The sequence below is a fragment of the Cottoperca gobio genome, chromosome 4, assembly GCF_900634415.1.
Source record: "Cottoperca gobio chromosome 4, fCotGob3.1, whole genome shotgun sequence".
Classification (NCBI taxonomy): domain Eukaryota; kingdom Metazoa; phylum Chordata; class Actinopteri; order Perciformes; family Bovichtidae; genus Cottoperca; species Cottoperca gobio.
Genome location: NC_041358.1, coordinates 19931900 through 19945669, shown reverse-complemented (window position 1 = coordinate 19945669; position 13770 = coordinate 19931900). Strand labels below are relative to the sequence as shown.

The 13770-nt window shown below is 38.7% G+C and overlaps 1 protein-coding gene and 1 long non-coding RNA gene across 2 annotated transcripts; one reads left to right on the top strand and one right to left on the bottom strand.

The window, feature by feature from the left end:
* Window positions 1-467: 467 nt before the first annotated feature.
* LOC115007344 (uncharacterized) lies at window positions 468-7499 on the top strand. Its single transcript, XR_003832173.1, has 3 exons — window positions 468-711; window positions 6734-6956; window positions 7435-7499. It is a non-coding gene; the product is annotated as an uncharacterized LOC115007344 (long non-coding RNA).
* A 567-nt stretch (window positions 7500-8066) lies between these two features.
* LOC115006971 (mitofusin-1-like) lies at window positions 8067-12295 on the bottom strand. The gene is made up of 6 exons (XM_029429603.1): window positions 12103-12295; window positions 11460-11617; window positions 10203-10338; window positions 9597-9759; window positions 8278-8402; window positions 8067-8106 (listed from the first exon to the last, which is right to left on the bottom strand). The coding sequence occupies exons 2-6, from the start codon at window positions 11605-11607 to the stop codon at window positions 8067-8069; spliced, it is 612 nt and encodes a 203-aa protein (XP_029285463.1). The 5' UTR covers window positions 11608-11617; window positions 12103-12295.
* Window positions 12296-13770: the final 1475 nt, after the last annotated feature.

The following is a 13770-nucleotide window of genomic DNA, read 5'->3' as shown; positions in this document are numbered from 1 at the left end:
GTTAACAACGTAAAGTCAAAATTGGTAATAGATTACATTCAGAGAGTAAACAAAAAATACTGTACTCTCCTCACCTCCAGCTTTAATACTTAAACTCCTGGTTTATTCAGTGTATTGGTATTTGACCAGACAAAGAGTGAAGTTTTTGACAAAAACGGGTCTTTGCAAACCTGAGGTGAAGTCCATTTTAAACACTACTACTACTAAAGGCTTTATGGGTATACAATTTGTTTCCTGTATCCCATTCGGTTCCTTTTTGTTGAGGGGGCTGACGGACGGTACCATTCCACACGTAGGTTACACAACCCATTTCAGACATTTTCTCAAGCTAAAAATACATCTTATTAACGATTGCTTTTGAGTACTGACTTTATTATAAAGTGATTTAACAAAGGAGTGGTGTATTATAACGTGTTAATTTGGTTAGAAAATGTAAATCGATGTATTCACCACTGCGCACCCCTCAGCGTAGGCTGTTGCCATGTTCCCACTTTCATGGGTGTGGTGATTAGCTTGCTTGGTGAAAATTTTTAGTCTAATCCGACCAGAGTCGCGCTCGCTTCTGCCCCTTTAAACCGATTAAATTGTTTTAAAATTAACACGTCTGCACTTGCGATTTCTCTCACAGCTGGGACCATGGTTGTCGTGTGAAAACGGATCTGTGTGACTCGGATTGGAAGGACGGACAGAGCCAAGAAAAGCCTGTTTCAGGTAAGGACGTGTAGTCTTGTCTTGATATTTTGGAGGCTTTTAGGCTATTTCCTGCTTTGCTCACGGCGGTTTTAGTTTTATATTGAAAGTGCAATGTAAAAAAATGCCCGTGAGTTTGAAATATTGTCGGTGGTGTGACCGACAGTGTAGCTCTTGACATAACTGTTCCCAGCCTGCCTCAATGCTGTTTTTTTCCCTCTAACTAAGCAAAGCTGAAAATTCACTGCTATCCAAACGCGGCCTTTTGTACAGGCTGTCAAACGGCTCTCACGCGGAACTATAGAGGCAAAACCTTTCACTGGTGGGCACATATTCGCCTGAGCCCATTTCATACATCAGCCTTCTCATTTGTGGTTGCACGACACCCTTGCGTAGTTTTTCCCCCCCTTCTCTTTTCCATTAAATATACATGCCAGTCCGCCTTCACCCGAGCGGCAACTGGTAGCGTGACGGGGCGCGAGGCTCGTACAATTTGTTGCTTGTAACAGTAATGTATCTCCACTCAGATACATTCGTAAAGATGGTCATACATTTACATTTAACCCACAGTCTATGTGTTTCTATATGATGTAACTGATGCTTTCCGGTCTTGGCTGTTGACATATAATACACCAGGACAGTGGGTTGTTGTTGATATATGATATACAGTATGAAGTTACAGTTTTTAACCATGTTATTAATCTGAAGCTTATTTGGGGCTGGTTAGTACATGCCTACAGGTTTTTACTAGATTTGGCATGGTGCTCTCACATAATGGTCTATTTTTAATAAAGCTAAAATGTAGATAGTATGGTGAATGACAAACGTATATCATGTTAAGTATAAATAAAATAGGGCAAGCAGATAACCTTCACCATTCATTTAGAATAGTCAAATAAATTATTTGTCATTTAACTGTAATTTCATACCTTAAAGCCAGGTAAAGCTGAACCGATTAATGTATTCATTGATCAACAGTTAATTTATAATTCTTTTTATAATCTGTTTATTGTAAATTATCTAACTAAATTTGCCAACAACTCTCTGGTTTCAGCCTCTCAATAGTGAGAAATTGTCACATTTCTCAGTCTTGTATTGTAAATTGAATATATGGGCAAAAAAAGACATCACATCACTTTGGATTCTGTAAAATTGTGATGGACATATTTCACTATTTTTCTGTTGTTTTATAGACTATATAAGTAGTCAATTAAATCATCATCATCAGATTAATTGATAATGAAAGGATTGGAGCCAGCCAGCCAGGAAATGAAACACTGAAGACATTTTACAGTAATCTATGAAATGTGCGATAGTGCTGTTGAATATCGTGATAACAATGTTCTTTGTGATAAATAAACACATTAAGTGCAGTACACTGCTAAAATACAACCAACTGCTTGTTGAATTAACAAAAAAAAGGACATTTTGTCAAACATTCTTTTATTAAAAATCTTAAATAACTCAAAGAAATCTCTGAGTAAAATGTTGCAGTCTTAGGCAATGTGTTTATCGTGCAAGTTGACATCACAAAGACAATAAAACAAATGATTTATTGTGGAGCCCTTATTGACCTTATGATACTGATTTCGACCATACCTCCCAGGCCTAATGTACTACATCTTCAAGCTCTACATATTCCTGTTTGTACAGCTGTATGTTACCAAACCTCAGAGAAACTAACCTGTTGTAGCAGCAAAATAAGTAGGAAATCGCAAACTTTCACGTAAAGGGGTCATGATTCACTTCTGAATATGGATGTCACTTAGGGCCTGTTTAGACGAAACCAGTTTCTATTTAATGGTAGATTTGATAAGGACTGATGTGTGACTACATTATGTGTAATTCTGTAACTGTCTGGTGTAGGTGGGGTGAAACATGTGATCAAAGCAGGTCTTACACCCATAACACAATTATTCACCATGTTCCTTTAACTTATGTTTAGGTGATAACAAGCAAAATTAAACTTTTTTTTCTCATAACTCGTAACACAGAAAGTGTATATTATAAATGTGTCAGCTGATGAGAAGGAAGACTTGTGACTTCTCACCTAACTGGAATCTCACCAGGTATTTCCTCCATTCTCCGGATGTTTGGAATAGTCATTGGTTATACTTGAACAAGTTTACACCTGGTGGAGCTGCCTTCCGCATTCAGTTTTTACTTTTAAATACCGAGCCGTAATGAGTTTCCTGCTGATCAGTACAGACGCTTGTGGCCCCTGAAATTGCCTCTTAGATAGAAACTGTGAGGGTGAGATCAGGTTTTTTGTAAGATGTTAAACAAAATATTATAGCATATACAGTATCCTCCAGCTGTGTATATATGAATTAAAAATACATGAAGTTGATGAGGTACTCTCTATAGAAGCTGATTTTAGTTCAAGAAAAAGAAAAATGCTCTAATGGTTTGACTTGAGATCATACATTTATTACAAACAAACTTGGTCTAAACTGGTTAAATATTCAAGTAGGGGAGCGAAATGTCTGAATATGTACAGAAAGTGGTTAATACACATTTTGTAAATGTTCTGTTTGTTGTATTGGGAAATTCCCATGAATGCAATTTTGCATGGGGAATAAGAGTACTTGAGTCAATAATATTCTATAACAGAATGGGATGTTTTGATAATGATAAATATTAAAACCTTACTGTAAACAATGGTATTAAGTGCTCAAAGTGAACCATTGTGCAGTAATTTGATTAGACCTGGCTGCGCATAATGTTAATTCCTTAACTTCCTGACCATTTCATGTTGTTAGGCCCCTGTGACTCTGGGTGCAGCTACGCTGCCTGCACCTCCTGCTGCTCTGTTCAACAGTATTTGTTCATGATTGAGGCTGATGTGACTGAATTTCTACTGTATGTGACCCAGAAGGAGCAGAAGGTCTCATTGAAAAATTTTTAAATAAAAACAAAATATGCTGATGAGCGCTATGATCTGACGTGAATATTTTTCCAGTTTTGACAAAATGAAACCCCTCTGAACTTGAAGCCTTTTACTGTCTGATGTATGTTTCCTGCTCCTCATGAACTATCACTGAGTCAGCAGAGGCACACACTGAAGCGACAGTGTCTCCTGTAACAAATATATTGTGGCCAAGCTTCATTATTGTAACCAGAGACTATTGACTTGTGACTGACAATGAACTTACTATGGAGAAGTTCAGGAGATCTGTCTCTCTTTCTCCTCAGGAGTATAAAAATGAAAGTGAAAGGTTGCATGCCAGCATGATGGAATCATTTTTACAGTCTTTGTTAACCTGGATTAAAATGTATAAAGCTGTTTAGCATCAGATATTAAAGTATAGATGTAACATGAATTCTAAATTAATATTCAATCTTTTATCTAAGGACATTTTTAACTTCAATCTATATTTGTTGGCGTTTAGCCATCAAAAAACATCATTTTCAAAGTGGTCACAAAACAGTTTGCTGATCTTCTTACCACACATAAATGGAGGCACACACCTGTATTAACAGGGTGGTCTAGCAGCAATCTGAACGCAACATAAATTATATTTTAAAACCACAACAGTGCTTACATTTTTTTTAGGGTGATGTCATCAAATATTGAGGCTTCATTCAAAATTACTGCCTCCTTTTCTGCCTGCATCTACTCAGTTTAATGCAGATGGCAGCTGTTTGGTCCCAGTTCACACACAGTAGTTTCCTGCTGGCTGCTCAGACCTCCAGCATGAGGCTGAACATGTTGGGTGGTAGGTAGGTGTCATAGGGCTGTAGCGGTTATAGCCTCCCATGGCCGGTCTCAGAGACCCAACTCCGGTGGTGACAAGCAACACTAACTACTGTAGCTGGCAGCCTCCTACTAAACAATAGGCAGCTCCAACACACAGCTCGGTCTTTGTCGCCCCTGATTCTGTGCCATGCTCTGGGCCTGCGTTGGCCCGGCGGGTTGGCTGCATGACTCCAGTCACACAACTGGAGAAAAGACACTGAACTCACTGAGCTATACGACTATTATTGTTGAAGGTAAACTAGTAAATCTAGTCTTTCTGTAGAGACCATTTATCTGTGCGCCTCTGTTGGCTGTGGTTCATATGTGGTTAATTACTACAGCAGGAATGAGTGGCCTGTTTTGGTTTCTAAATGACTAAAATGTAGTATCTACATGTGAACAAGACCATTCATGAGGCACTCCTGCAAACCACTGCCATGGCATGCCTAAAATCAGAGCTGGCAGTTCTATCCAAATTGATTGGAAAGCACCAAAACGCATCATGTTTTTCAGCGTCCTCTTCCATCATGCCTGCGTAATTTTCTACCTCATCTTTCTTGTGTGCTCCGTTGCCTTTCACAACACGAGCCCCAGCCTGAAAACATTGATTGAAAAATATTTAGCAGAGTGTAGAAGGTCATATCGGGTGTTTTGGTAGTCCACAAGGCGCTCTGTGTGACGTGGCAGATTTCAGAGGCATACAGTATAATGGATCCATGGCAGTCATAGAGCAGCACCACATCACAGACGAGCTGACGCTGAGAGCCTCTCTTCAGGGGGGTTGCGTCAGCCGGAGGAGAGAGTGACGTCACTCTCGGGCAGCTGAAAGCATTGCAACGCTCGCTGCCCCTGATGCCTCATTACTGACCTCCTTGGCTGAGACAAGAGTCCTCGATGAGCAGTCCAAGGCATCTCTTGTACAGAAGAGCAGAGGCACAATGGCCAAACCAAGTGAACCTAGAAACTAAAAGAGTAGCTTTCCACACATGCACAGTATCTTTTTAAAAAGACAATCGTAGCAGCGTGGACATCAAATCATCGTCTTAGTTACTTATTTGTAAAATTATGGGGTCTTTTGTGGTGAATAAATAACTGGGCCGCTATGGTTTTAAAGCCTCTGCAAAAATGAAGATAAAGCACAAACAACCTCATCTTTATATTAACATGACTTCCTGTGGAGAGGAAGGGCTGGACTCTGTGTAATTGTTGAATTATAGAAAATGGAACTGAAAATTTAATCTCGGAGGGTTAGACTTCTGGACGTCAGACTGGAAAATAACAGCCTGGAAAATGAGGAGAGGGGGGTGGGGGTGCGGTCCAAACATTTCTGAGGAGTGTCTTAAGTGCTATGTGACCCACATTCAGGCTCCCCAAGGTAAAGGAAGAGGCAACTCACACGTGCGAACATGCACGCACAAACATGGATGTTCAAATGGATCTGACATACCTAACTTAGATATATATTTAAATAATGCTCATAATGAACACACACAGATTAATATGTACACAAAGGCCATAATAGTTTTTGAATTTGCAATTAGTTTTTATTTTATTTTTGACTTTGAATTTCAGTTTAGTTTGTTTTTTCTGTGCGCTTGATAGATTTAGATAACATTTCAGAAAGTTCAAGGTTTAGTTTTTGTATATTTAGTTTGTTGTTGTTAAGGCCAGGTATAATGTCTCAGAAGTATGTAGCTACATATACATACAAAATACATGGTCAGAGAACTGTATAGGAATGGCAATAATGTTTAATCTTTGTGCTACTTTAGTGTCCTGAAATGAGTTTGTTCATTTTTATTAATTTTATTTACCAGGCAATGTTTCAGATTAGTTTTAGTTTAGCTTAAGGATATCGTTTATTGTTTTTGTTTCAGTGGACAATATTTTTTACTGCTTATTTCCGTTTACTATATTGACCCTGAAGTGTACACATGTTCTTTCTCATTTGTATATATTGTCTAATAAACCTTCCAAATCTGCTCTCAGTCTACATACACACGCACATACGCGTTCGTTCTGGGCTCTTTAGGGCGGGCCGAGCAAACAGCGCAATGCAACAACACAAAAGGCTGATTGAGTCAGGAAAGGTCAGAGCCTGGCTCAGATGGCCTTTTGAACCAGACTGGGGGTGTTTGAAGAGCCAGCCCACCCTCGAGGCCCCCACCCAGCCCCACCCTTTGCAACACCCTCCTTTTGGTCTGAGCCCATACAGGATGCCGATGTTTGTCTGATGGAAGTCTTTCCATCCTTCACTCTCCGTCTGCCTGTTTAACACATAGTATTTCTGTCTCTGTCTTGCAGGTGTCAGCTGGTAAAGCACGTGGGTGTGTGAGTGTGTGTGTGTGTGTGAGTGAGTGAGTGTGTGTGTGTGTGTGCGTGCGTGCGTGCAGGCAGGCAGGCACTTGTGTTTTCCCAGCCCAGTCAAGATTTGGAGCGGAGTGTAGCCTGAACGCATCACAGAAGGACAATGAGCGAGCTGGAACAGTTGCGGCAGGAAGCCGAGCAACTACGCAATCAGATCCGGGTACGGCAACATTTTGTGTGCACGTTTGTTTATGTTTGCGTGCGTGTGTGTGTGTGTGTGTGTGTGTGTGCGTGTGTGTGTTGTACTTGTGTTTGTACATCACATGTGTGCCACTGTCTGTTCACTGCAAGCTGTTAATCGCACAGTTTCAGATGAGACTGTGACGCACTCAACATATAACTTGTCAATCTGCCACCTCCATTCTCGTTCAAACTTATTTATTGTGGGAACTGATCTATAAATGTCGGTGGTTGCTGTGTGATTATTCTAAAAATAACTGAGATATTCAGTTTTTGTGATTGGCAACAACTGTTTAAACACTTAATTAGAAGTCATTTTTGCCTCCTTTTTTGGGGTGCGTCTTTTTGTTCCATTATTTGTGTGTGTTTGTCTGAAGTAATTGCATGTGTTAAACTTAGCTACTTGTGACAGAAAAATCTCAAATTTGTTGTTTATTAGGCTTTTTGTTATGTTGCAGGATGCCAGGAAAGCCTGCAGTGACTCCACTCTGTCACAGGTAAGATATCCTCTCCACATATAGAATATTGTGTGAACGATTAGCAGTAGATTTCCCTTTACAGTTGTACACATTTCATGTTAACAATTGTATACATGTATGTATGTTCTGGAAGGAGTGTTCAAGGCATTAAAAGTTACTCTAAACAGCCCAAACCATGAAAAATATGATTTACGTCTGTATAAAGCGATGTGTGCGCTAACAAAATTACACCCTAGATTGGACACTAGAGACACTAAACTTTAACTGGAACACTTCAGTTATGAGCGATGGAACACAGAAAGTGTAATGTCATGTTCAACTATCCATGCACTTATGTGTACACGAGAACAGGCACAAACTGGGTATGATAACATCTTCTGTAACACGGTGACAGAATTTACAGCTATGTATGAAAGCGAAGGTGTTGTCCGCAGGAATTAATAGTTAATCCTTGAATGCAGCCAAACAATGGGCCAAACCTAAATACCAACATGTAGCGGTAAACAGTCCCAGCTTCCTGAGGCCCTCGAGAGGCTTTACCGTTGTCATTAAGTGTGGATTTCGGAGTTTGGCCACCAGCACAAGACATCAGCATCCCAGAGGCAGAATTGTCACATCCAGCTGTCAAGTGTGAGTGAATCTGTACCGTGGCTAAAGGAGTGGGAAGGAGAGGGTCAAGAGGTCAAATGCATGGACATCTACAAAACTTGTGAGGTAACACGTCCCTTTCAGCACATTACTGTCTTTATTTGTGTAAATGCCTTGGAAACTGTCAACTTGATATTTACAAACTCTCCAGATCTGATGAATGGATCCTGTTACCTGTCTACGAGCACCAGGTCGTCTCGTAGCAGCGCACACTTGGTCTTCGGCCAAAACACACGGACTAGACAGCCGGCGTCCAGACTCTCGTCCATGTGGAGTGCGTGAGCCAGCTGGTTTACAGTCTGCAGAGGAGATGTAAACAGACTGAAGTTATGGTTGTTAATGTTAGAACTTCTCTTCAATGTAAAAGCATTTTGCAGCTATTAGTGTTATCAATCTGTTCATTTTAAGAATTGAAGAATAGCATGTTTCCTCTAATTATAATAACTATGACTCATGACATCTCAGGCTGTGTGGATGAGCCCTGGAGAATATCTGAGCATGAGGCTTTTTCCTTAATGACCTTTTATAAAATAAAAAGTTTGTTGCGTTGAAAGGAAGGATTCCATACAGTTAAAGATGTATGTAGCATCATCCAGTTAATTGTTTGACTTTTAAAACAGGAAGGTATAATTTACAGTATCAGCCAATAAGGAAACAGTGAAATGTTATTATGTAGCTTTTATTAAACATGTATTACGCTACCAGGATTCCTATAGTATCACCTAGAGAGGACAGAACATGGGTTAAAACTGATAAAGCTGCTTATTATGTTGAACCTATGTCGACTTCATTCAGTTCTGTGAGTGGAATTAAGAGAGAATGAATCTGATGAATCTTCCTGCATCTGGCTTTCATTTCAGACACTACCGTAAATATCCAGGTAGCATGTTGGGTTTGGAAAATTAGCAAAAATAGAAACATTTATTCAACATTATTCTTTTGAACGCCAAAATTAAAGCTGGCAAGTAAAAATAAAAAGACATGCAAAATGTAAGGATGCTATTTATTTTTCATCCCATTATTTTTGAATTACTCTTTACATTACTATATTACAAACTTGAAATAGGCATTTTATGAATACATGAATTAGAAAAATAAAGTACTGCTTAATTTAATTTGATTTAAATCGGTACAAAGATTTAAGCTTTGCTCGGTTATTAGGGTGAGGAATGAACCTTTTCAGCTTGTGTTCCCACTTGTGTGACCCATTTAAGAAAGAACTCTTCCACAACTGTAAAAATCTCATCAACCATATTCCTGCCATTCTGACTGCACGTCCAAACCAGTCAATCAACAGAGGAAATGTGAGGAAGTGCAACATCACCGATGGTCTGATGAGTGAACATGGCCAGATTCTGTTTTGTGTAAAAACTGCGTAAAGTAGTTCTCAATAGAAGTAAAATGTGTAAATATATGAATGGGAGAAAGACCAGTGTTCATATAAGACTAATTAAAACCTAACCTTACAAAGCCGTTATTAACATAACATTGACCTTGATGCTCTTCTCCTCATCAGAGCCCTCTGTCTTGAGGTAGGCCTTGTCATCATCAGTGCCCTCTACACTAAGGAAGCAGTTCGTGGTGTGGCCGATCCCGCTGGGCAGCACGCGGTCCCTCAGCATGGCGTTGACGACGGTGCTTTTACCATTACTCGTCCTAAAAACAAACAAAACAAATACATAAATGTTAATGCAACACAAATGAGCAGCTCGGACGGGTTAGATAATCTGGTTATACCGGCAACAGGAAGTGTTTAATGTAATGCCGAATCAAGCGGAGGAAATCTCCCAGTGTTTCTGACACACCCTCCCTATTGTGTTTTGGATTTAAAGGCGTGGGGAGTTTGCATGGTTCAATTAACATCAGTTTAAACTTAATTATGAAGAATGGGCTTTAACAATAGAAAATGAATGAGGTGACTGACCAATGTCACTTCAAGGATACTCCTGAAATTAAAAGAACACGAAATAATTCAATAAGTCGGGGGAGGACTCACAGTCTTGTACATCAAACCAATAACATCTGTAAAAGTTACTTTTATTGAAAGGACCGTTTGAGAATTAAAGACAATATTCTAGGTGTGTGTGTGGATGTTTTACCTGCCAAAAAAGGCCACTTTCATGTGTCTGCGTGCCAGCACCTCCTTAATGACAGCAAGTTTGTCAGCATAAGCCTGAATCTCCAACTTTTGATCCTCGCTCGCAATGTTCTGCAAAGCTTTATTCCCACAGGTTTCTGTTCAAAACACACAGACGTACAACACTCACTTCATTAGCCATTCAGACAGAGAGAGTTCGCTAACAGATGGTACAAACGATGCTACCGTTTTTCTCAGTCCAGAAATGAAATTCTCAAAACTAATTGTTCAACCTCCACGTCCCCTGGTCACTTGTCATAGAAGCAATTTCTCATTCTTTTGAACGCATCGAAAATGCTGTGGCACATTTATTGAAATGATTATGTACAGTTGTCTGTCATTTCCTACATTATCAAACACTTATGTCATATTGATCAAAATGTATTACACTGGTTCTCTGTTGAATAGTCTTTCCCCCAAAAATATATAGGTATAAATTCATTGCATGAGTCATTACATACAAAATGGTTGAACCAGTTGTCATAATCTGTCAAGCATATTTTAAAAATACATTCCTAGTACTTTCTTTTGGAAATGAGTCCTGAATTGATGAATTGCTCTCGTTAGATTAAACAATGACCAACCTGTTCTCTAAATCAGCTCAGATCTTTACATGTCTAATTTTGTATTTTTTCCTTTGCACTGTAAATCAGTCTGTTTCTATTTTATATCACAGTGACATGTCCTGTCCAATTGAAATACATTTCCACATACATTCATTTGAACTTTGTAGGCCTACTGTTGAAATTGCCATATACATATATATATACACACACACACACACACACACACACACATATACATATATATATATATATATATATATATATATATATATATGCCATACATAAAAAGTGCCGCTGCAGTACGCTGTTTGATTGACAACATGGCTAAGCATGTGACTATCAATGGCACTAGGACTGATGGCACTGACTTGATCATTGATATATATATATATTTACTTTTGAGAGATAAATTTAGGATTTTGAGCAAGTTACAGGCTTTTGCCGGCAATCCATTGTGTGGTGATGTTTGTACGAAGTGTTTTGAGAAATACACTTACTGTTGTGCAAATGTTAAGGATGATTTGAGAAATGTACACAAGCGACTGAGAAAAACTGTAATGTAATCCTGTTAACTGTATTTTATTTCCATTAAAATAAATATGATCTACTCTAGCTGACTGACAAATGGTAAACAGATAAGCAGACCCTCTCACCTTCTACAAAATCTGAAGTCTCTTTCACATAGTTCAGTAGTTGTTCAAATACATCGCTTATCTTCTTCTTGGCTACAACAAATCGCTTCAGAGGGGAGAACTCCCCCCGAGCTGAATCTGACCGTCTGAGTGGAGGAGCTGAATCCATGGTGTTCAATCTAAAACACAGAGAGGGGTCAAAAAGGTCAAACAGTTATGTAAATTCAGATAAACACTGTTAATCAACAGCATGATCATTATATTAGACTGTTTCGATAAAGCTGGGTAGTTAATGAATATGATAAGATTGCAGCTGTTCAACTTTTAGATGACTGTTTGCATGAAAGCTGGCAGGTTAAATAACGTATGTTAGCTAGTAGTAACGTTAGTAGTTTGTTATTCAACGGTTAGTGGAGACATCGTATAAGTTAGCAGTGACATCGTGCAACACCTGATACACCTGACATATGAGAATAACATACTATGACTATATATTGTTGGCTTTTCTCAACTACTTATGATAAATATTTGAAAGAATGTATGTTAAACAAGCGGACGCGTGCAAACAAGCTAACCGATTAAGCTAACGTTAGCTAACGTGACAAGCGGCAACGCGTTGGTAAACTAGCATTAGTACAGCTAGCTAGCGGTATTATTTCCTTACCAGAGTCCTAACCCAGCCAGTGTCCTCTTCTCATAACATAAACAATATTAATCCGCGGCGACAGTACATATAATCCCTTTCTCCTCTGAAAGATGAGTTGCTGTCAGTTAGGCTAACCTTCTGTTTGTATCCTGTAATGACATAAGTGTCAAGATAGTGACAAAAGGAAAAAGACTTCCGGAACAAACTTCAAAATAAAAGCCCAGTTGCTCTGAGTTGCTGCGTTTGACATTGTCCCACAATGACAAGTATTTCAATGTGGTTGGATAAGATTTTAGTTTAGTTCCTGCTGACTGATATACTTTGAATAACTGTGGTTGTTAACTTCAACTGATTCACACTTGCTCGTGGTTTTGATTTTAGAGGGTATCTATTATGGTATTTTATAAGAAATGTTGTTTAGTGTGATGGAAGTTTTTATCCTTACATTTATGTGCAGTCAGATTGCAGTCAGTGGCTTAGAAGCCACCAGTCCGCTGGTTAAAATTAATCCTGGTCTATAAATCATGTCACAAACAGTTTGGGGTGAAATTAATATTTTTTTCAAAGGCTATTACTCCCAATAAAGTAGTATTGTATCATATTTACATATTATTTTTAAACTTACAACGTGTGCTATATGATTGTTTCTATAAATTCAACCCTCGAACATATTGTACTATGATTTCTTACATAATACTCCTACCCTTACATTTGTATTTTTATATATTTTTTAAGTATCTAACTTCCTGCTCTGTTCAGCTTTACTGTTGGGAGCTTGATGCAGCTTGTAACTGAACTGTACAACAGGGGGCGGAGACAAGTGACGAAAGGTTGTCAGTCGCTAGCCAATCAACGAGCAAGCACTGCATCCAACCCCTGAGATCTACTGTGTTGTCGCTTAGACTCAAGTACACCAAGGGTACATACTGTATTATTATACACAGGCAGTGGTGGAAGATCCTTTACTGAAGTAAAAGTACTAATACCACATTATTCCACTACAAGTAAAATCTCTGCATTAAAAATTGTATGTAAGATTATTAGCAAAAGGTACTTAAAGTAGGCCTACTTAAAGTAAAAGTATATATCATGTAGTAAAATGTTCCCTGTCAGTGTTTTATTATTATATATGATGTTTTAGGATGAATATTACTGCTGCAATAATGTGCATGTTGCATTTTACTGCTATAGATGTTTATTTTAAGTCCTTTCTATACTGTTGGGTAGTTTAATCTACAGCAATGTGTCATATTCTATAAAATCATATTCCTAGTGCTAATACCTAGAGTTTGATACCTTGCTTTGTTTCACCGACATATAGTTAGTTCATTTTTTGTTGTTCTGTTCTGTCTGTTTTTTTTTTTTGGACGGTTCCCTTTTTTGTGCCTTTTTTAAGTAAAGACTGTTACTTAAACCTTGTCTGTGGGTCGTGCTTTTGCGTCCATTTCCTGCTGGTGCCGGAATAATACCGTGACACTTTGTGACAATGCCTTTTTGAGCTGATCCAAGAGGGCTCTAAATTATTTAGCTTAAGAAATAGGATAATTTTCTCAGCACATAAGGGAACACTTCCTCCTTCAGTTTATCACAAACATAAGAAATAGACACATCTAGAGATAAATGTGTTTCACTGGCCAGGAAGGGGAAGAGAAACTGTAATCTGGAAAGTTAACTAAAGCTGTCAGA

Bases quoted from the DNA above. Each gene is read 5' to 3' on its own strand.
- LOC115006971 (XM_029429603.1), bottom strand. From the start codon at position 11,607: ATGGATTCAGCTCCTCCACTCAGACGGTCAGATTCAGCTCGGGGGGAG. The intron at 10,339-11,459 runs GTGAGAGGGTCT...TGTTTTGAACAG, and splicing joins GACTTCAGATTTTGTAGAAG to AAACCTGTGGGAATAAAGCT. The intron at 8,107-8,277 runs GTAACAGGATCC...CCACTCCTTTAG, and splicing joins GACCTGGTGCTCGTAGACAG to CCACGGTACAGATTCACTCA.